The 23,676-nt window shown below is 43.1% G+C and overlaps 1 protein-coding gene across 4 annotated transcripts in view; it reads left to right on the top strand.

Annotated features, from left to right (window-relative positions):
- The first annotated feature begins 250 nt into the window (after positions 1–250).
- Gmeb2 (glucocorticoid modulatory element binding protein 2) overlaps positions 251–23,676 on the top strand; it is a 42,134-nt gene continuing 18,708 nt past the window's right edge. Inside the window, exons 1-3 of one of the 4 annotated variants that reach the window (XM_052722547.1) lie at positions 251–376; positions 12,739–12,927; positions 22,956–23,053. In XM_052722547.1, the coding sequence (XP_052578507.1) occupies positions 12,797–12,927; positions 22,956–23,053 (229 nt within the window). In that variant the 5' untranslated portion in view covers positions 251–376; positions 12,739–12,796. Of the gene's footprint in view, positions 377–758; positions 880–12,738; positions 12,928–20,635; positions 20,672–22,955; positions 23,054–23,676 lie in introns of those variants that run through there. The other 3 variants (XM_052722548.1, XM_052722549.1, XM_052722550.1) reach the window with 3 other exon arrangements.

Genomic DNA, 23,676 nt, shown 5'->3' with positions numbered 1-23,676 from the left:
ACGTGTCGGTCGCGGCTCCCTAGTGGAGACGACACGCGGACTACAAACCAAACACCAACCTGGACTGGAGCCACGGAACACCTAACCACGGAGCACAGAGGCAAGGCACAAACGCACGCGCGCCAGGGCCCTTCGGGTACTATCTCACCACACTGTTCACTTCCGCGCCGGGCGAAAAATAAGTCTCCAAGCCCGCCCGACCCGTGCGTGCGCGGCCTTGGTGTCTGCGTCACTAGGAAGCGCGCGCCCGCGCCGCCGCCGCCGCCGCCGCCGCCGCCGAATCCCCAACAAGGAGCGAAGCCTGCGGCCGCCACCGCCACCACCCGCCGCCGCACCCGTCACAGCCGGGCGCCAGAGCAGGCCGGTGTGGGCCCAGGTAAGCGGCTTCGGCGTGCCCGCGCACCCCCGCGGCGAAGCTTCTCGCGCCGCTCACGCGCCGCCGTCCAGTCAGGGGTCCCTGCGGAGCGTCAGGACGTTACGGCGGGGGGAGGGGAGGTCGGGGGAGGGGCGGCGGGCGCGCGAGGGCGGCGGCGGCGTCAGGCGCGGCGGCGTCAGGCGGGCGGGCGGGCGCGGGCGCCTGGCGAGAGGGCTCGCGGAGGCGGCTGTGCTTCCGGCGTCCATCTTGGCTTCGCCGGAGGCAGGGTCGGATCACCAGTGAAAGCCAAGGCGGAAAGGGACAGTGGGGTGTGGGGTAGGCGGGAGTGGTGTTGCTTGGGATCCTTCGGTGGGCGCCAAATGGATCGGGTCCCCGAGGGAGGGTGGAAAGACTGAGGAACGACTCATGGGTGGGAATTCGTACCGGTGTAGACCCTTTGATGGGACCTTTATTGATGGACCCTTGACTCGGAACAGAATACACAGAGACCCGTGAGCATAATTGTAAGGGACTCATCGTCAGTGGAACCATGTCACTGTGGACCTGTTGGTGGGAACTGCATTGGGACCCATTTGTAGAACTATGTGGTCAGTGGAAACTATATTGATAAGAACTCCTCGGTAGGAATTGAATCTTATCGGTGGGAACCTAATCAGTTTGGCCCATTTTTAGCCATAATTGGGTACATCTTTAGCTACTATTTAGTTGATAACTTTTTTGCCGAACCGGTTCTCTTGCAGACATTTCAAATACAACAGTTTCAATCACATTATTCTTACTAAGTTAAAATTAAATGAACGACTGCCTGCTTAGCTTATTTTTTCATAGAAAGTATGCAAAACTTTTTGGGAAGACATCCTGGAGTACACATATACGTACATAGCATTTGGACTTATGTAGAATGCAAACAACAAATACGTCTGTGTGTGTGTGTGTGTGTGTGTGTGTGTGTGTGTGTGTGTGTGTGAGAGAGAGAGAGAGAGAGAGAGAGAGAGATATTTTCTCTGTGTTGCCCTGCCTGTGCGGGAACTCCATTTGTAAACCAGTCTGGCCTCAAACTCTGCCTGCCTCTGCCTCCCAAGTGCTGGTTTAAAGGCGTGCACCACCACCACATAGACTCTCTTTATGACTCACCTGGAAAGGGAGGATATTTAGGTGTCCCTTCAGTGCTAGGAGACAAACTCACATGGATTGGGCCTGCCATATGGTGAAGTTTACTGGTCCGCTCCCTCACTCCATTCCTCCCTTTTCCTTCCCTTCTCCCTTACTGCCTTTCTAGCTGGGAGGCTGCAGCAGGTGGATCTTGAGTTCAAGGCCAGCTTGGTTTACAGATCCAGTACCAAGACAGCCAGGGCTATACAGAGAAACCCTGTCTCAGACAAACCAACAAAGAACCTAGTACTGGCCTGGAACTGATCTAGGATCTTTTATTTATTTATTTTGAGACAGGGTCTTTTTTTTTTTTTTTTTTTTTTTTTGGTTTTTCAAGACAGGGTTTCTCTGTGTAGCTTTGCACCTTTCCTGGAACTCACTTTGTAGACCAGGCTGGCCTCGAACTCACAGAGATCCACTTGCCTCTGCCTCCCGAGTGCTGGGATTAAAAGCATGCGCCACCACCACCCGGCTGAGAGACAGGGTCTTTCTGTGTCCTGGCTGTCCTGCAACTCACTATGTAGACCAGGCTGGCTGCCTCTGCCTTCTGAATGCTGGAATTAATGACATGCACCACTGTGCCCAGCTCCAGGATGGTCTTAATGTCTTGTTATAGCCATATCATCATTCCTCTTGCCTCAGCCAAGTGCTGGAATTATAGAATATATTATATATATTGTTTTCTGATAGGATCATGCTACTATGTAGATTTGGCTGACTTGAGACTTGCCTCCTGAGTGCTGGGATTATAGGTGTGTGTCACCATGTCCTATTCAGTGCAATATTTTTTAGATGGAATTTTTAAGTGAATTATTTATTTGTTTATTTTTATGTGCATTGGTGTTTTGCTTGCGTTCATGTCTATGAGGGTGTCGGATCCTCTGGAATTGGAGTTACAGACAGTTGTGAGCAGCCATGTGGGTGTTGGGAATTGAACCTGGGTCCTCTGGGAGAGCAGCCAGTGCTCTTAACCATTGAGCCATCTCTCCAGCCTCTCAATGCAATACTTTTTTAAAGTGAAATTTAAAACCTAATGGTGGTGGCACACACTTTAAAATCCCAGCACTTGGGAGGCAGATGCAGGTGGATCTCTGTGAGTTCGAGGCCATCCTGGTCTACAGAGCTAGTTTAGGACAGCCAAGGAAAGCTACACAGAGAACCCCTGTCTCAAAAAACAAACAACAAAAGAAAAAAAATTTTAAATGTTTGTTGAGGCTTGTTTAAAGGTCTTTGCTTTGAAGACTAGCTCTCAAACACTACATTAGTGAAAAACTTTGTTTCAGAAATAGGAAGTCTGGGCTGGAGAGATGGCTCAGAGGTTAAGAGCACTGACTGTTCTTCCAGAGGTCCTGAGTTCAATTCCCAGCAACCACATGGTGGTTCAAAGCCATCTATAATGAGATCTGGTGCCCTCTTCTGGCTTGCAAGGTTACATGGAGGCAGAATGTTGCATACATAATAAATAAATAAATCTTAAAAAAAAACAAAGAGAAAAAAAAAGAAATAGGAAGTCTGCCAATGTACATGGATTGCATGTAGCTTTTCTACCTGAGGAGCATTTGAAGATTGTCTTTGCCGACCTGGATTGGCCTAACCTGGGGATGGGGATTTCCAGAAACTCTTTCATAGCTGGAAAAAGTTCACATGTGAGCCCCCTACCTTGACTTAATGTTCCTCGTTCTGTTGGATAGCTTCCAGTTTATATTGGAGTGATAGTAAAAAGATTATACTTAAAGATGTTCTGAAATTTTTTCTCAGTGTTTGGGATGGAACTTATGGCCTCATTCAGGGCTTCACGAGTACTCTGACAATGAATTTTGAAAATATTTTTTCTGTTTTTAGTACTTCTTTTTCCTTCTCTTGTTCTTTTTAGTTTTGTTTTTCTCTCCATTGCTCATTTTCTATACCTTTTTAATCAAGAAAGAGAAGTACTGCCTTATCCATGGTTTCTAATTGTTAGTATCCTGTACTTAGATATATTCTGTTGGGGCTGAGGAAATGCCTCAGTGGGTAAAAGTGCTTACTTTGCAAGTGTGAGAACATAGGTTCAAATCCCCAGAACTCACATAAAATCTGGACATGTAGCAGGAGTGTCTGTAATCCTAGCCCATTACAGGGCACCAGGAAATGGATCCAGGAGAATCCTGAGAAGCTCACAGGCTAGCTAGCCTAGAATATGAAGCTGTGAAAAACAAAAAGATCCTGTTTTGAAACAAAGTGGAAGTTGAGGCCAACACCTCTGACCTATGCACAAGCAATGTGGCACCCATGCTCCTGCATTTGTATTCTCTGCTCTCCCCCAAACAAAACGATGCATTCTACACATGTTCAGTGTATTCTCTGTAGGAAAATCAATGTGTTTCCTTGTGGATTTGGCTTTGAATGATTTTCCTTCTTACTCTAACTCAACCAGATCCTCTATGTGGGGCTTTTTTAACCAGCTTGTGATTATTTTGGAAAGTGGCCCCTTGTTTCTTCTTGCTTCTTTTTCTTTGTGAATGTTTCCTTGCCACAAACTTTGCTTTTAGTCAGCCTACATTTCCTGGTTCTTTGGATCTTTGGGTCAAGGGTACTACAGGGACTAGATGTTGTTGGTGTTTGGTAGCCCAGAAGTCCTAACCTTTACTTCCCTTTGGCCCTTGGAAATCCTCCAGAGACCCAGGTCCTACCCAGAACCAAGATCATTGATTGGAATGTTTGCAGGGAGGAAATAAACCAGGGGAATCTGAAAACTCTGCATTTCTCTCCCCAGCAGAAGTTCTAAAGAGCCTTCAAGTGCTGAGGATTGCAGCCAGGTGCAGTGGTAGTGGTGGTGCACATCAGTAATTCCAGCACTCAGAAGGCTGAGGCAGAAGGGTCACAGATTTGAGGCTAATTTGAGTAACATAACAAGATCTTCTCTCTCTAAAAAAAAAAAGTGCTGGGAATATAAGGGTTGGATATATAATTTAACAAAGAATTTGAGCTCTGTAAGGGGATGTGTTGTGACTGGCTGTTTGGTTAGATGGTTCTATCACCAAAGGCTTAATTGTAGAGGCTGGAGTGTGGTTGTGGAGGTGGAGTCTGAGAACTGCTTCTGTCCTTGGACATACTTGCTGCTTGGTGAGTGCTAGTCATTAACAATTATTATGATAAAAATCAAGTTCTGATCTAGGCATGATAACTCACACACCTTTAATCCTTTAACTGGAGAAGCAGAGAGAGGCAGATCTCTGAGAGTTCAAGGCCAGCTTGGTCTACATAGTGAGTTCCATCCAGATCAGCAAAGTCTAAATAGTGAGACCCTATTTTAGAAAGAAAATTCTGAGGCCAGGGATCATCAGGCAAGGGCTCTTACTGTTAAACCTGACAATGTGAGTTTGATTCCCCAGGACCCTCAAAGTGGGAAGAGAAAATTATCTCACCAAGTTGTTCTCTGACGTCCATGCTCTGTGACACAAGCATGTAATTTCACAAATAATAAGCACATAAATAATTAAAAAAAATTCTGAGCTGGTTGTGGTGGCTCATGCCTTTAATCCCAGCACTCAGGAGGCAGAGGCAGGTGGATCTCTGTGAGTTGGAGTTCAGCCCTGTACAGAATGAGTTCCAGGACAGCCAGAGCTAAAACAGAAGAGAAACCTTGTCTCAAAATACAACCCCCACCCCCACCCCCACCCCCCCAAAAAAAGACAGGATCTCCTGTGTCCTAGGCTGCCCTGGAACTTGCTTTTTCGGTTTCAATGACCTTGAGTTTCTGTTTCTTCTGATCTTTTTGCCTCCACTTCCCACCACGCCCAGTTTTATGCTGTGCTAAGATGGAACTCAGGACTTTTCACAGGCTCCACCTAGAGTTTCATTTCTAGCCCATATTGAATTTTTCTATATATTTATTTCCCATCCTTGTGTCTTCATGAAAACATGTTTATTCCAATCCGTTACTCATTCTTGAAATTGGGTAGTTTGTTTTCTTTTTGTTCTTTATATATTCTAGTTGCAAATTCTTTATTAGAATCAAGATTTGTAAATTTTTTTTTCAGTCTGTGTCCTGTGTTTTTTACTACATTGTATTCTCCATTCATTTCTCTCTCTCTCTCTCTCTCTCTCTCTCTCTCTCACACACACACACACACACACACACACACACACACACATTTAAAACTAGTCAGTAGCTTAATTTTAAGGTAGTGTAGGCTTTATGGCAAATTTGAGAGGAAAGCATAAAATTCCCTGTGGTGTTTAATATCATCAACTTTACAGGATCTAGAATCACTGAAGAAACAAACCTCTGAAGGGAGTATTTAGCTTAGGTTGAGGTGGGAAGAACCACTCTAACTATGGGTATTTCATGGGTTGATGACTTACACTAAATGAAAAGGAGAAAGGGATTAGAGCACCACCATTTTTCTCTACTTCCTGACTCAAATGCAGTGTGACCAGCTGCCTCATGCTCCTGTGGCCTTGACTTCCTTACCACTATGAACTGTATCATAGCAACAAGAAGTTTGTCACAGTAACAATTCCCATATGCTTCTCTCCTTTCCCCAGCTTCTCTCACTGGGAAAGTCCACAGAATCTCTGCAGAGGCTGATAAGCCTATACTGACATATCATTCAGAGCCCACAGTTTATAGTAGGTTTCTTGTAGAACCTAACCCTAATTCTGATGACACATGACTACATGGTCCACCCTTATAGTATTGTGTAAAATAACTTCAATACCCAAGAGAGTCTGTATTCCACTGTTCATCATCACCCCAACCCCCACCTCCCCACTCCAGAACTATTTTTTTCATAGTTTACCTTTTCCCTAATGTCAGAGAGGAAAATCCTACAGTGTATGGCTTCTTTTACTGAGTAATATGTATTTTTGTTTGTTTTATGCTTTTTAGCCCTAGCTTTCCCTAAAAGAATATGGTACCATTGTAGGGAATAGCAAAAAGATTACTATACAGAACCCTTCCCCACCTTTTTGTAACTAAAGCTATTTGGGTCCAGCCCCTCGATAGCCTTTACCCAGAGTTCCAGAAAAGACACTACCAGCGGCAGATTAATCTCAGGGGTTCACTAATAAATCTATGCACACGAATCTCTTTAGTCCATACACTTTATTCTTCTGAGTCAGTTCTCTCTCTACACAGCTTCTTTTCTGCTGTCATAATTAGCTTCTTTCTTGCCTGATTCTTTCTACCTCTTTCTGCTGTTCCCTCTAAATGCTATCTTAATTCTTTCATCTTAGTTCTGCCCCATCTTGGTCTTTCTCATCTCGTTCTTACCCACCTAGTTCTTCCCCCTCTGGCTTTTCCTCATCTTCCATCTCATCCTTCTAGTTCTCATCCTATCTAGTCCTTCAAGTCTCTGAGGTTTACAATTATATACCCATGCAATAGCAATGCTCTGGCTAAGGCAAGGTCACCAGGTTTGAATTCTTACAGGGTCATAAAGGCAGATAAGAGTTTCCTCAGGCAGTGACTGTCAGGCTTTCTTTTACAACCCAAAAGGGGAGTGGTTAAGGGAGGAGGTCAACTAAGAGCTAAAATTGGTTAATATATCAGAAAAAGGGAATTTATGTGCTCAAACTACATTCCTAGAAGAGGTTAGGTAAAATATTAGGAGTCTATAATGTTAGTATAAATACCACTAAGCCTCTATAAGAAAGGGGATCTGAGACTAATTTGCACAAGAAACAAAGCTATGCACCTAACTTTGCCTGTCTCCTAGGCCTAGGAGATAGGCGGTATCTCCATAAGGGTGTTTACCTTAATTTAGGGGACTCAGCGGTTGGTCTGAAATGCTCTGTCCTGTCTGCCTTTGGCTTTGGATGCTAGAAAAGTATGTCAGATAAAAATACACTGTTAGACTTTCTTGGGGAAGGTATGAGAGCACACAAGAAATTCATAACAGGAAACAGCTGATATATTAAAAGCCGAATAACACTAAATACTCCCTGAGATTTGGCTTTTTCTCTGGAAGAATTCCTTAATTCTTCCAGGTGTAGCTTTACCATAGTCAGTGGAATTTTTACTACATTCCTGCAGCTCGTAGCACTTTTGGTAATAGTTCCCACCTTTTTCTTTTTCTTTTCTTTTCTTTCTTTTTAAGGTTTTTGAGACAGGGTTTCTCTGTATAACAGCCCTAGCTGTCCTTGTCCTGGAATTCACTTTGTAGACCAGACTGGCCTCAAACTTAGAGATCTGCCTACCTCTGCCTCCCAATTGCTGGGGTTTAAGGCCTGTGCCACCACGCCCAGCTGTTCCACACCCTTTCAGTAGTAGTTCTCATATATTTATTTGCATACCAGACAGTGTTAGAATTTTTTGTTTCAGCTATAATACAAGTATAATTTTGTTTTGTTTTCCCTGAAACCAGGTCTCTTTCTGTTGCCCAGGTTCTTTTCACATTCCTGGGCTCAAGCAGTCCTACTTTAGCTTGGATGGCAGGTACTTACCATTATTAGAGCCAGATTATTATGCTTTTTTTTTTTTTTTTTCCTTTTTGGGACAGGGTCTTGTGTAACATAGGCTGGCCTTGAATGCCCTATGTAGCCGAAGATTTCCTTAAACTTTTGATCTTTTTGCCTTTCTCTACCTCCTAAATGCCATGATTACAGGCATGTGCTACTACCATACCTGATTTATAAGGTGCTGGGGACTGAATCCAGGGGCTTGTGCATTCTAGGCAAGTACTTTATAATCTCTGGCCCTTGTTATTCATATTTATTTGTTTGCTTATTTTTCAAATGTGTATGTGTGTGTGTCCCTCAATACCTGTGTTGAAGTCAGAGGACAACTTGGAGGAAGTCAGTTCTTCCCTTCTACCATATAGGTCATAGGTATCCATCTCAGGTCACCAGTTTGGAGGCAGGTGCCTTTACCTGCTGAGCCCCTGGCTGACCCTGTTATACATACTTGGGTAGATAGCCAACCCACCCATCAGTCCTTCCTTCCTTTTTCCTATTTTTCTTTTTGAGACAGGATCTTATTTTTATAGCTCAGGCTGACCTAGATCTCATGGTGATCCCCTTGCTTTAGCCTTAGTGTTAAGAATGTTGGGATTACAGATGTAAGCCATCAAAATTGGTTGGCTAAGTCTCTGTGTAGTCTTGGCTAGCCTCAAACTCACAGAGATCAGATATTTTCTTTTCTTTCTTTCTTTTTTTTGGTTTTTTGAGACAGGGTTTCTCTGTGTAGCTTTGCGCCTTTCGCTCTGTAGCCCAGGCTGGCCTCGAACTCACAAAGATCTGCCTGCCTCTGCCTCCCAAGTGCTGGGATTAAAGGCATGCACCACCACCGCCCGGCTCCAGATGTTTTCTTGAGCACACTAAAAATATTATTCTTTGTAGTATCTGGTAGCACTGGCTCAGCAACTCTGAAAGCTGAGGTAGGAAAATTGCAAGTTCAAAGGCAGTTTGGCCTACTTGGTGAGACATTGTCTCAAAAAATAAAAACAAGGAGCTGGAGAGATGATTAAGATGGCTCAGTGGTTAAGAGCACTTGCTGCTTTTCCAAAGACCTGGGTTGGGCTCCCAGCAACCACATTGTAGCTCATGACCATTTGTAATTCGAGTTCCTGAGGTTCTGATGCCCTCTTTTGGCCTCTGTGAGCACCAGGTACCCATATGATGCATATATATACTTGCAAGCAAAATACAAACCTAAAATAAAAACAAATACATCCTCCCCCCCCACCCCCCCCCACCCCCCCGCTGCCCCCCCAGACAGGGGTTCTCTGTGTAGCTTTGGAGCCTGTCCTGGGACTTGCTCTGTAGACCAGGCTGATGTGCCTCTGCCTTCCAAGTGCTGGGATTAAAGGCATGCACCACCACCGCCTGGCCGGTCCTTCTTCTTTCCTAGTCTGGCTCTCCCACCCAGTCTCTTCCTGTCCAGCTATAGGCCAGTCAGTTCTTTATTAACCAGTGAGAGTAATACATATTCACAATGTACAGAAGGATTATTCCACAGCACTCCAGGACCTAAATAAAATAAAATAAAATAAAAAATTGTTCTTTACTTTGTAGTCCCTGTGGTTTCCTGTGAGAACTCCAGTTAACATATGGTAAAGCATAGCTTTTGCCTGATTTTTGGAGATTTTTCATTTTTTTTTCCAGCTTGATTCTGACTGGGATATGCCTGCTGGAGGTTTGCCAAGCTTCTAGGGTATGCATGTTTGTCATTAAATTTGGAGAACATTTTGCAATTTTTTTTCTTTTTTCTTCGAAGCAAGATTTTGATATGTCACTCAGTTGGCCTTGAATTATGGGGCAACCCTCTTGCCTCTTCCTCCTGAGTGCTGAGGTTACTAGTGTGCAAATATGCACAACCATGTCTGGCTATGTTCAGCAAGTGTATCTTAAAAATTTTTTTTTTCAGCTTAAAGCTTTTCTCTCTCTGCTGTAGGACTCCAGTGACACTCATTGTTTTTTGCTGTACCTTTGTGAAGTTCAGTTCAGCCTGCTTTCCAGCCTGTTCCCTGATGCTCAGATTGGATAATTTCTGAGGCTCTGTCTTATGTTCCCTGTCTCCTTCTTCTGTTGTCTCCATGTTACCATGGAGCCCATCCAGTGTTGTTTTATTTTGTATTTATTTTTTATTGATCTTTTATTTTACACACACACACACACACACACACACACACACACACACACACACACACATTTTAAGATTGAACCCTGGGCCCTGAGCATGCTAAGTAAGCATTCTACACTCAAGTATCTACAGTCCTGTTTATTTTTTATTCTCAGACTTTTGATTGGTGGTAACTTCTGTTTGGTGCCCAGACCTCTTCTCAGGCATATTTGGCTTACTATCTTGGAGGGTGGTACACTTAGTTGTCTACAAGTCTGTTGACTATAGGAATAAGTGTTTCTTGATTATTTTTCCCCTGGGAGTAACCAGGGTTTCTTAGCTTTTTGTATATTAAGCAGTTTATTTATTTATTTATTTAGGTTTTTTTTGAGATAGAGTTTCTCTATGTAGTCCTGGCTATCCTGGAACTTGCTCTGTAGAAAAGGCTGGCCTCGGACTTAGAGAGATCCACCTACCTCTGCCTCCTGAGTGCTGGCTTTATACACCCAACTGTCAATCAGTTTTGAATTACACATGTATACTTTTAATGTTATTGTATTGTTCAGTCTCACAGAGTGAGGAAACTTTTCCTGAAGTAGGGGCTGGACCTAGTTGGTCAGGCCAAGTGGTTTACTTTAAACTTTCTAAAAATTGCATCTATTTATTTATTTAGAGTGTGTGCTTGCATGTGTGTGTGTACACATGCACATACATTTTATAATGCATGTGTGGGCATCAGAAGATAACTTGTATCAGTTCTCTCCTCCATAGATGGCTCTCCAGGATCAAATTTAGGTTGTCAATGTTGGCAAAAGGTGCTTTTACTCCCTGAGCCATCTGGTCAGTCCTGAGTGAGACAGGATCTCACTCTGTAATCCATTCTGACCTCTATCTTGGGATCCTTTTTGCTTAGCTGCTGAAATCTGGTATTACAGGTGTGTGCCACCACACCTAGCCAAGGAGTAACTTTACTCCGCCATATTGTGCTCAGGTCCATTTTTAGAGTCTCTGCAATGATCCTGACACCCACCCTGTGAATACTGTCCATAGCCCAGTCTGAAGCCTAAGTGTGATTGTCTTAGTTTTCTGTTGCTGTTGTTACTGTGATAAAATATCCTAACAAAAGCACAATTTACCGGGAGGGCGCACGCCTTTAATCCCAGAACTCGGGAGGCAGAGGCAGGCGGATCTCTGTGAGTTCAAGGCCAGCCTGGTCTACAAAGCGAGTTCCAGGAAAGGCGCAAAGCTACACAGGGAAACCCTGTCTTGAAAAACCAAAAAAAAAAAAAAGCACAATTTAAGGGAGAAAGGATTTATTTCAGTTCACACAGCAGGAGCCTGAAGTGGCTAGTCACAAGGAAGACACAATGAATGCATGTGTGCTTCTTAGCTTCCTTTCTCTACTTATATAGTACAGGATTCCCTGCCCAGGGAGTAGTCCCATCTATAATTAAGATGGGTCTTCTAATATCAATTAAGGTAATCAAGATAATCCCCCATTAGGCATGGACAGAGGCTAATCTCTCAGGTGATTATAGAGTCTATCAAGTTGAAAGTTAACATTAACTATTACAGCAGTCTGCCCTGTAGGTCAGTACTCAAAGCCATTAGTTTTGCCATGTAGGCTTAGGTCCATACATACAACATCTCAGGATAGCCCACACATTCTTGTGTAGCTATGTATAGGCCTGTCTGTATGTACTTCTTGTCTATACCATGTCCCATTCCAACTCCTAACTTTAGGGCCTCTTTTTTGTCCTCTGGTTGGAAGTCCATGCTGTGCTTGCCCCAACATTTCATGACTGGGTCCATCCCGGGCCTGGCATAGAGCTTGGGGTATGAGACAATACAATCTCCAGGCTCTTGAGACACAGTCGTCTAGTGAGGAAGACATTCCTTCTAAATTTTTTTTTGCAGAACTGAGGACCGAACCCAGGGCCTTGCACTTGCTAGGCAAGCGCTCTACCATTGAGCTAAATCCCCAACCCAATTTTGTGCTTTTGAAGCTACTACCACCATCATAGAGTTAGAGCTTGAGTTTGCCTAGGGCAGGGCCAGCAAAGACAGAAACTACTACTACTACTACTACTACTACTACTACTACTACTACTACTACTACTAAAAACAGGACATTTCCCCCTTTCTGTGTCATATGGATTTCCTAAGGTCAGGTGCTTCCTATCTATACTTGAGCTCAGACCACTTTTGAGTTCAGCCAGGAGATACAGAGGGAAAAGTAGTAATTTGGAAGCCTTCCTTCAGGAAAATCACCCAGAGTCTGTATTCCTTCCATATCCTGCTGCTTGCTGCCTCTGAGCTTCCATGTTCACATGGATTGAGTGGAGGAGTGTGACCCATCTATTTAGGAGGAAAGATTGCGTTTATCCATGGCACCTACCAATCCAGGGCCCCAGAGGGCTCCTGCATTACTGCCATTTCTTGACAGAGAACAGTAGGTGGGGACTTGGAGGAGAGTCTTAGGTGATATTGAAGACCATCAATTGCTATGTACTATGTTAGCAATTTTTTTTTTCGGTGCTGGAGATGTAACCCAGGGCCTTGCACATACTCGACAGTGCTCTATTAAGCTACACCTCAGCCCTCAACTATTCTGTTGTTGCAGTATGGAAACTACCCTATAACCTGTGCCCTGCTTTGTTTGCTCTAGGATTTGAGACCCTGGAGGAGTGACACTGCTTACCTCAGGCATCTTCTTCCACTAAGCCATGGCAACCCCAGATGTGAGCGTCCACATGGAAGAGGTGGTGGTTGTGACAACTCCAGACACTGCAGTTGATGGCAGTGGTGTGGAGGAAGTGAAGACAGTGCTTGTAACAACAAATCTGGCTCCTCATGGGTAAGAACTAAACCTTGGTCCTGCCATGTTACGGTGGCACAGCTTGGCATGCCAGGTGTAGGGATGAGCATCAAGATTCTAAGACTGGACCCAGGTGAAGTACAAAGTGTGTCAAGAAAGAGGATCACAGAGGCTCTAGGGTGATGTTTCAGCTCATCATTGCAGTGTGGTTCTAAATCTCTTGATGATATCTCTTGATCAATGAAACAATGAGAGCTGAATATTTTCTTTATCATCTCCTGTTCTAGAGGTCAGAACTGAGAGTTGGTTAAAAAGTCATACTTAACCAAACTCTTGTCTTTCTTTTGCCTCTTGTATAGGAGGAGGGCAGCAGTCAGGGGCTGTGGGACTTTTTGTTCTTTCTCCCCTGAGAGACTTGGTCTCTGGACTTTTGGCCTCTCTTTGGTGCATCTTGTGTGTAGTATTGTCATACTGAACTTGACTTTTCCTGGAGCCTAGGTGAGCTTTTGGCTCACTAACAACATGTTGACAGTGAATTTTTAAGAAAAAGTTTGTAGACCAATCCTTGCGGCCCTCTCTATTAAGGAGACTGTGTCTTTTCATATGCATGCCTTGCTGTCAGCTACAGAGTAGGAATCTGGGCTCTGTTTGGGAGGTCTGACATTGCCTTCCTCCTCAGGGAAAAAATTGAAGCTGGTATGCCTAGCTGTGCAGGGCTGGCTTTGGGTGGTTCTGAGTTGAATTATGTATGATCCTTCCTGCTTTGTGGACATAGTACAAGACCTTAGTAAAGTAGGACCTCCAATAGCATTTTCCACTGAGTCTCCTTTTCTTTCTTTTCTTTTTTTTTGTTGGTTTGGTTTGGTTTTTCCAGACATGGTTTCTCTTTGTAGCCCTGGCTATCTTAGAACTAACAGAGATCCACCTGCCTCTGCCTCCCGAGTGCTGGGATTAAAGGTGTGTGCCACCACCACCTTTTTGAGACAGTTTCTTTATATAGCCCTGACTGTTCTGGAACTCACTGTGTAAACCAGGTTGGCCTCAAACTCATAGCGATCTACTTGCCTCTGCCTCCCATGTGCTGGAATTAAAGTGCTGCCACACCCAGCTTACTGATTCTCCTTGATTCACATCAGTGTCTTGATACTTGGATTAGATGTTTCCTGTGAATGTATTTTAGGTATACTGTATTTTCTGACACCTCCCATAGACCTTTTCATAAAGCCATATCCAAAAGCCATTGACCTTATCCAAAAGCCATACCCACCTTTTCCCTTAGATTTGGGATAACCTGTGATAAATAGTCCCACGTCAAAGACCCTTCAATATTACATCCCCTCCCCCAATCTCTTTCTTTTGACAGGGTCTCATTCTGTAATCTATCCTGGAATTCACTATGTAGCCCACTATAGCCTGGAATGAAAGGGGATCCTCTTGTCTCACCTCCTGACTAATGGAAAGCAGACATCACCACACATAGCTGGGTATTACTGTCTTCTTGGCTATTTTCATGTAGTTGTGGGTTTAGAGTTATCCTTTGTGGGAATTTTGCCATCTTGTAAGAGAGATCAACTTCTGGGGCTATCCTAGATATGATAGCCCCAGCATAACTAGGCCAGCATAGTTCTGTAGCATCTGGGTGTCCACATTTGCTACTTTTGTCTTCATTAGAAAGGTGATTTCTGGAGGTCACCTTTGCTGTATCAACACTGAGCAGCTTTCCTAGGATGCCAAGAGTCTGCATATACCAAGGACTTAAAATAATTGTTTAACAGTAGTGAGAATTAGCAAGAGTATAATTGGTCAGTTCTTTGTTTGCCTTGTTTACTAGTATGTTAGTTTCTTTTGCTGAGTAAGAAACTACCACATGCTAGATGTGGTGGCTCACGCCTACAATCCTATTGCTCAGGAGACTAAGGTAGAAGAGTCATGAGTTCCAGGCCAGTGAAGGCTATGTAGTAGTGGGGAAGACGTGAACAAGAGAGGAAGGGAGAGAAACCATCTCAAAATTCAGGGGTTTAATATGTAAATTTTTATTATTTCTTCTAATTCTTTCATTTGGCTCTAGCTTTATGATTTAGGCTGTAGTTGGTTGTTTTCACTCTTTACGGAGCCTGCCACCCAGCTCCCAAATAAACATACACAATCTTATTCTTATTTATGAATGCCCAGCCTTCGAGACAGGGTTTCTCTGTGTAACTTTGTGCCTTTCCTGGAACTCACTCTGTAGCCAGGCTGGCCTCGAACTCACAGAAATCTGCCTGCTTCTGCCTCCCAAGTGCTGGGATTAAAGGTGTGCACTACCACTGCCTGGCTAATGCCTAGCCTTTTTAGCTTGGCTTGTTTCTAGCCAGCTTTTCTTTCACTTTTTTTTTCTTTTTTTTTTTTTTTGGTTTTTCAAGACAGAGTTTCTCTGTACCTTTGGAGCCTGTCCTGGAACTTACTCTGTAGACCAGGCTGGCTCACAGAGATCCACCTGTCTCTGCCTCCCAAGTGCTCAGATTAAAGGCATGTGCCACCACCGCCTGGCATGGCCAGCTTTTCTTAACTAATTGTCCCCATCTACCTTTTGCCTCTGGGCTTTTTCCTATTCTTACTTCTGTATATCTTACTTTCACTCTTACTCCGTGGCTGGCTGGCTGGCTGGCTGGCTGGGTAGCTGGCCCCTGGCATCCTCCTCTCCTTGTTCTCTTGCTCCTTGATCTCTTCCTCCCAGATTTCTCCCTCTATTTATTCTCTTTGCTTCCCAGCCCTGCCTTTCTCCTGCCTCACTATTGGCCATTCAGCTCTTTATTAGACCATCAGGTGTTTTAGACAGGCACAGTAACACAGCTTCACAGAGTTAAACAAATGCAACATAAAAGAATGCAACACATCTTTGCATCATTAAACAAATGGCCCACAACATAAACAAATGTAACACATCTTAAAATAATATTCTACAACATTAGCCTGCTTGTTTGACACTGTCATGTGTTGTATTGGGTTGGCTGGTCAAGATGGCTTCAGTCATGTCTCATTGACAGGCTATTTTGATAGCTGTAGTGAGGGCATCCCTATGTCTGCCAGCCTCTCTAAATCTTCCAACTAGTTGGCCTGGACTTTCCTTGATGATCTCATGCCTTGTGTGTTCTCATTTCCCAACAACTAGAGCAAATTATATAACCATGCACTAGCTCTTAGTCCCACCTGGGTGGACCAAGACTACTTCAGGATCAGAAAAGTTGTAGATCATTAGTTTTATTGTTACAGTGACAAAATACCTGACATAAACAGCTCAATCGAGGAAGGATGTACTTTGGCTCATGGTTTTCAGAGGGTTCAGTGAGTACATCAAGGTGGTGGGAATATGTAGAGGAAGACGCAGTTTGCCTCATGGGAGATAAGAGGGTGAGAAAGGGAAACATGAAGGCAAGGTAGGGAGACAGGAAGGGACCAGGGACAAAATATTCCCAAGGACTTTCCTCCAGTGACCTACTTTTTTCGTGTAGTTCCCACCTCCCAAAATAGTATTACCAGTTAAGCCATCCCCAACACATTAACATTTTAGTGGGACACTTGATATCCAATATTTACAAAGATACCATGGCTGCCTCTACAATCTGACATTATCTCCTTGACAGTTCATTCCTCCACACCCCAAAGGTCCCTCAACATCATGTCCAGCTATGGCACCAGGCCTCAAGTCTTGATTTCATAGGTAAATTTAAATGCCTTTTGATCATAAACCTGAGAATTAAAAACAAAATTACTCCCTGTCTTAAAGTTTTATTGCTGTGATGAAACACCATAACCAAAGCCAACATGGGGAGGAGTGGGGTTTTTTTTTGTTGTTGTTGTTGTTTGTTTTTTTTCTGAGATAGGGTTTCTCTATAAAACAGCCCTGGCTGTCCTGGAACTATCTCTGTAGACCAGGGTGGCCTTGAACTCACAGAAATCTGCCTGCCTCTGCCTCCCGAGTGCTGGGATTAAAGGTGCATGCTACTACCACCCAGCTAGGAGGAAGGGTTTTATTTCATGTTCTACATTATAGTTCATCATCCAGAGAGAAATCAAGGCAGGAACTCAAGGTAGAAACCTGGAGTCAGGAACTGATGTAGAGGCCATGGAAAAGTGAGGCTTACTGGTTTGCTTCCTCATGGCTTGTTCAGCCTGCCTTCTTTTATAGCATCTAGGACTACCAGTTTAGGGGTAGCACTGCCTACAGTGAGCTGGGCCCTCCCACATAATTTACCAATAAAGAAAATGTACCACAGGCTTTCACACAGGGAATATTTTCTTAATTGAATATATTCTTCTTCCCAAATAGCTCTTGGTTCTGTCAAGTTGACATAAAATTTGCTTGCACACTTCCTCTCTGTGTACTTAGCATACAGAGGGGAGAGCCAGGGGAGCAGACCTGTTTCAAGGCCACGTGATGAATTCTTTTAGGTGGGCATCTGTCTGCTTTTCTGGTTAGGTCCTGAAGGTTGTTGGAGCTTTTGGCCAGGTACTGCCTTGAATCTTGGAAAGCAAAGTAGAAGTCCTCATAGGCACACACTGTTTTGGTGCCCTAAAGCTTTGACAGTTGGAGATATGAAATCGTTCAGTCCCTGTACTCTCTATAAGTTCTACATTTTTGCCTAAGATACCTCATGAGATTCAAACATTAATCAGGTTTCCACCTTCTAAATTGCCTAGAGACAGATTTCTTTCTTCTGCCATGAGGCCCAGTAGTTGCAGTGTCCCCTTTTGTTCAAGCCTCTGCTGATGGTTCTGTACTATTTTTTTTTAAATTTTTTTAAAATTTTATTTCATTTGCATTGGTGTGAGGGTGTCAGATCTCCTGGGACTGGAGTTACAGACAGGTGTAAGCTGCTATGTGGGTGCTGAGAATTGAACCCAGGTCCTCTGGAAGAACATCCAGTGCTCTTAACCACCGGCCATCTCTCCAGTCCTGGTTCTATACTATTTAGGGAGAAAATGCAGTTCCACTCTACTATCATTACTGTCTTAGCTACAGAAATTATATGACAGACCATCACAGAACATAATGGACTAGATAACCAGTGCTTTTTGCTTTCTTGGTATGTTGAGTTTCCTTTGTGTGGCCTCTCTATACCTAGAACACAGGTTCTTCATTTGACTGTCACCATCAAGGTACCTACCTGAGTGTGTCTTCATAGTGGAAGGTTCTAATAGCAGAGTTGGGAACTATAGACTCTTCTCCATCCCATTAGTAAGCTGATCAAAGTTTGCCTGAGTTAAGTGGGAGAATAATAAATGACTCATTTGATGGGAAAACTATGAAGGATCAGAAAGACTCTTCCATCTGTGGCCTTAGTACCAGGGTGCTAGCATGTTGCCCCAGTGGTCAGTCCTTTCTGCAGAACAGGAAAGGCTGTGAATTCCTCCTTTGGAAGAGCCCATATAGCCCCTAAAGTAGATCTATCCTGAAGGTTGGAGAACTTTCCATTTTTGATAGGGAACAGTTTCCATTATCCTGCTAATTGGAAATTGAGACTTAACTCTTTTTTAATAATTAATTTATTTTTATTTTATGTCCATTGTGTTTTGCAATGGATGTCGGGTCCCCTGGAATTGGAATTATAGACAGTTGTGAACTGCCATGTGGGTGCTGGGAATTGAACTTGAGTCCCTTGGAAGAACAGTCAGTACTTTTAACCATTGAGCCATCTCTCCAGCCCTGAGACTTAACTCTTAATGTGTGGGGGAAAAAAAAAAGTGAAGGAGAGGCTAGTTAATTTCTTTGTGGGAAATGATTTCCTTCCTGATTTGGGAAGACCTGGGGAGTATTCTTTACTCAGAAAGCCTGACAGAATTATTCCTGTTCACCACCATTCTGTGGCAAAGTCTGCCTACTGCAGAGAAGAAAGCAGCTTTCAATAGAAAGCCAGGAGTTCATATGTTTAGGGAAAGTATACTTTTTTTATGTGACATGAATAGAAATGCCAATTTGTTAGCATCTTTGCTGAGATTGGAGACATAGTTTTTACAGGTTGTGCTGCTGAGGGACTGTACTACATCCATGGAGATACTTCCCCTCAGTCTTCACTTTGATTTCCTCAACTGTCTACATTGAATGCTGGCCCTTGGTTTGCTAATGTCCTTGTAAGTCAGGAGCTGTAGTCTCTGCTAATGGCACAGCTAGGGGTTTCAGGTCTCTTCCCCACTCCTGACTTCCTTCCTTGGAAGAATGTGTTTTGGACAGGGTGTGCATTCTGGTTCTGTCATTGCCCTCTGCTTTGTCCAAAGTTCTGGCTGAGGAGGATAGCTTCCTTTCCAAGTTCCTGCAGACTTTTTGGAGTCCAGGTGTTCCCATTTAATATTACTATTCATATCAGAGTCATTCTTTGTTGTTGTTTTTGGGGCAGGGTCTCTCTGAATCAGAGACTCTCAACCTGTGGGTCATGACCCCTTTTGGGGTTGATTGACCCTTTCACAGGGGTTGCATTATCAGATATCCTGTATATCAGATAGTTACAATTCATAAAAGTAGTAAAATTACAGTAATGAAATAGCAATGAAAATAATTTTGTGGTTGGAGGTCACCACAACATGAGGAATTATATTAAAGGATCTCAGCATTAGGAAGGTTGAGAACCACTGCTTTAAATGGTCCTGGCTGGCCTAGAACTTTCTATGATGATCAGGCCTGCCTCTGCCTCCTGAATGCTAAGACTAATGGTATTCACCACCATGGCTGGTTCAGAGTCATTCTTAATGTCTCAAAAGGCAGATTCCAAGCCAGGAGGTTTACCTTAAAAATCTGTACAGATAGCCGAGTGGTGGTGGTGCACGCCTTTAATCCCGGCACTTGGGAGGCAGAAGCAGGCGGATCTCTGTGATTTCAAGGCCAGCCTGGTCTACAGAATGAGTTCCAGTACAACAGCCAGGACTACACAAAGAAGCCCTGTTTTGAAAAACAAAAACAAAAACAAAAACAAAAAAACCAAAAACAAAAACAAAAAAACCAAAAAAAAAACCCAAAAAGCAGATTCCAAGTTTCTTTTTTTTCTTTTTTTTTTTTTTTGGTTTTTCGAGACAGGGTTTCTCTGTATAGCTTTGTGCCTTTCCTGGAACTCATGTGGTAGCCCATGCTGGCCTCGAATTCACAGAGATCTGCCTGGCTCTGCCTCCCAGAGTGCTGGGATTAAAGATGTACGCCATCACCACCTGGCTGTATTTTTTTATTTAACTCCCATTTACCTGTTGGTAAAGTGGTTTCAGAGCATGGTAGTTGGCTTCATTATTTTCAGGCCATGGTGAGGTAGAAAGTTGTGGTGAATGGAGATGACAAGGCAAAAATTCTCATCTTATGACAGCTAGGAGAGAGAAAATGAAAGGAAGAGCCAGGGACAAGGTACGCCCTTCTAGACCACACTCCCAATGATCTACTTCCTTTAATTAGACTCCATCTTTTACTTTCTACCATCTCTCAATATCATCATATTATCATCCATCAAGTGATTAGTTCATTGAAAAGTCAGAGCCTTTATGATCCAGTCACTTCCCCAAAAGCTCCAGCTCTGAATACTGCTCTATTGGGAACTAAGCCTTCAACACAAACCTTTTGTGTGAGCTACCTTATATCTAAACCATGACGTGTGCCCTCTTGCGGTTTTCTAGCTATGCTGGAGTGCTGCTGTTTCACACCTGTATTATCACCCCATCAACTTTTCCCACAAATATCTTGGTGGTAGATACTTCATCTTTGGTTTCTCACTCATCTTTTTTTTTCTCCCAGTACTGGAGATTGAACCCAGGCCTTTGATAACACTAGGTAAGCACTCTACTACTGACCATCTCAGTTCTCAACATAGTCCTCATTTGTGTTTCTTAGGAATTCAAAGCAGTCTCTTCACAGGTTTCTCATGGCTCTGGTCTTGGACCTTGGTAGACTGTCCTCCAACTATTCATGTGTTCTCTCTTTTAAAAAGTTGCTCATAGTGTTTTTTGCCCTGTGCTAAAAGGATTTTTTTTGTTGTTGTTTGTTTTTAATTTATTGTGTTTGTAGAACTCAGAGAGCAACTTTGAGTAGTTGATTTTCCCTCACACTTTTACATGGGTTCTGGAGATTGAACTCAGGTCATCAAGCTTGCATAGCAAGTGCATTTACTGGCTGGATGATCTAACCAACACAAGATTTTAATTTTATTTATTTATTTTGGGACAGAATATGATGATACATGCCTTTAATCCCAGCACTTGGGAGACTGAAGAAGGTGGATCTCTATGAGTTCAAGGCCAGCCAAGGCTACATAGTGAGACCCTGTCTCAGAACAAAACAAAACAAAGAGACAGATTTTTTACATTTTTGTTGTGTGTGTAAATGTCTTTCACTTGCTTGTATTCAAGTGTACCATGCTTATGCAGTGCTTATAAAGGTCAGAAGAGGGCATTGGGGCCCCTGGAACTGGAGTTACAGGTAGTTGTGAACCACCATATGGATACTGGAATGAACAAGGGTCCTCTGTAAGAGCAGTAAATATTCTCTTTTTTTTTTTTTTTTTTTGCTTTTTCCAGATAGGGTTTCTCTATAGTTTTGGTTCCTGTCCTGGATCTCTCTGTGTAGACCAGGCTGGCCTCAAACTCACAGAGATCCCCCTGGCTCTGCTTCTTGAGTGTTGGGATTAAAGGAGTGTGCCACTGCCACCCGACTGCAGCAAGTATTCTTAACCAGTGAGCCATCTCTCTAGCTCCTAATTTTATTTATTTATATTTTAAATTTTGGAGAAAATTTGAGGGAAGGTCTTGCTATGTGGTCCTAACTGGCCTGGAAAGAGCTAAGTAGACCAGGCTTGTCTGGAACTTGTAGCGATTCCCCAGTTTCTGCTCTTGAGTGTTGAAATGGTAAGTATATGCTTTGTGTATGTGTGTGTGTACCCATGTGCGCAGATATAGAAGTCAGAGGACTAAGTTCTGAGGATTAATCTGAGGTGGTCAGGTTTGGCAATAAGTGCTTTTACCTACTGAGCTGTCTCGTTGGCCCTGCTTCTGTTTTTGTTTGTTTATTTTGAAATAGGATCTCTTATAGCCCAGGCTGGCCTCATGCTTACTGTGTATTTCTAAGGATGATCTTGAACTTCTGATTATTCTGCCCTCTGGTGATACAGGCATGTACCACCATGCCCAGTGTTATGTGTTACTGGGAAATCACATGCTAGGTAGGCACTCTACCAGCTGAGATGCATCCCATCCCCAAATATTTTTATTTTTAAGCCAAAAGTATCCTTTTTTTTGTGATTCTGGATTTTGTATATAAGAAAAACCTTTACCATTTTATAACTACTACTACTAATCCTCTTTAAAAAATTTCAATACTATAGGGTTTCACCTTTGCCTTTGCTTTTGGTTTGCTCATAATTTATTTTGGTATAAGATAAGGGTTGCTTGGGGGCTAGAGAGATGGCTCAGAGGTTAAGAGCACTGACTGCTCTTCCATAGGTCCTGAGTTCGATTCCCAGCACCCACATGGTGGCTTACATCCATTTATAATGAGATCTGGTACCCTCTTCTGTATACATAATAAATAAATAAATTAAAAAAAGATAAAGTTGGTCAATTTTTTTCCTCTTTCAAAAATTTTGTATATTTTGAGTATATGGCTCAGTAGAACATTTGCCTAGCATGCTTGGGGGCCTGAGTTTGCGCTCTAAAACTGTATAAAAGGTATATTTTTTAGCAACTTTGTATAATAGTATAAAATTATTATATTGGAAATAGAAAACTTTATTAAATAAAGAAATAATGCTTTTGAGTTCCTACATGAGTGTTTGTTGCTTTTATAAATTCTTCACATTGGCTTTGCTTGTCCATGCCATTCTTGGCACTGGTGGAAGGCAAAAATGGAACAGAGAATGCAAGCTACATGTTCTCCTGAGGGTGGCATAAGTACTTGTCTGTGTATTCTTCTCTGACTGCATAGCCACCACAATTTCTGAATAAAGATAGCAAAGTATAATTGGTTTGTTAGCAATGAGATTCATCCTTCCACACTCTAGGTATGCCAGGGGCTACAAAATGTGCACTTGCTGATTCTGATGTTCTTTTTCTCTGTCTACCAGGGGTGACTTGACAGAAGATAACATGGAAACAGAAAATGCAGCAGCTGCAGCTGCTGCAGCCTTTACAGCCTCCTCACAGCTCAAGGAAGCCGTGTTAGGTAGGAAACCCTATTGACTGGGAAGCAGCATTAGGTGGGAAGCCTGCCTTCTGCCTACTCTGTTGGTTTTGAGGACAGGACAGTCCCACAATTGAGGTAACAGCAAGGGCTAAGTAGGCCCTTGTTTGGGCTGTTCCCCAACATATAAGAGACCAGATCCCAGGTCTTCTTAAGAGGGAGGGGCACATTGTATCTTAAATGAGAACGACTTCTACCAGCCACTGGTGGGAAAAGAAAGAAGAGTCATCTCAAATTTTGCAGCTTTCTCCTCTTTTGTGTTTTGTTGTCTTGCCACTGTCTCCCCCTGTTTCCTTTGTCTATAGTGATGATTGTAGGTGTTCATTTATTATCTATGCGGCCTTGTGTCAGTCAGATTAAAGAATTGGGATGCCTAAGACATGTTTCCCTAGCAGTGTTTCAACTATGGCTTGATTTTGTCTTCTAACATTGCTCTTCAATTGGCCATTGTTTAATGAGCTTATATTAATATTGTTAATAGTTAATAGTTACTGATAAATAGTCTTTTTTGTTGATTCATCTGAAATTCTCCATGGGCTTGATGGGAACCTTGCTTCTGGGCTCTGTTTCAGGCCTTCTTGGGTCTCAGTTTGGTTTCAGATTGG

The sequence above is a fragment of the Peromyscus californicus genome, unplaced genomic scaffold, assembly GCF_007827085.1.
Source record: "Peromyscus californicus insignis strain IS unplaced genomic scaffold, ASM782708v3 Scaffold_7__1_contigs__length_154581171, whole genome shotgun sequence".
NCBI lineage: Eukaryota > Metazoa > Chordata > Mammalia > Rodentia > Cricetidae > Peromyscus > Peromyscus californicus.
Note: the sequence above shows the minus strand (reverse complement) of the source record. Positions and strands in the feature narration are given on the sequence as shown.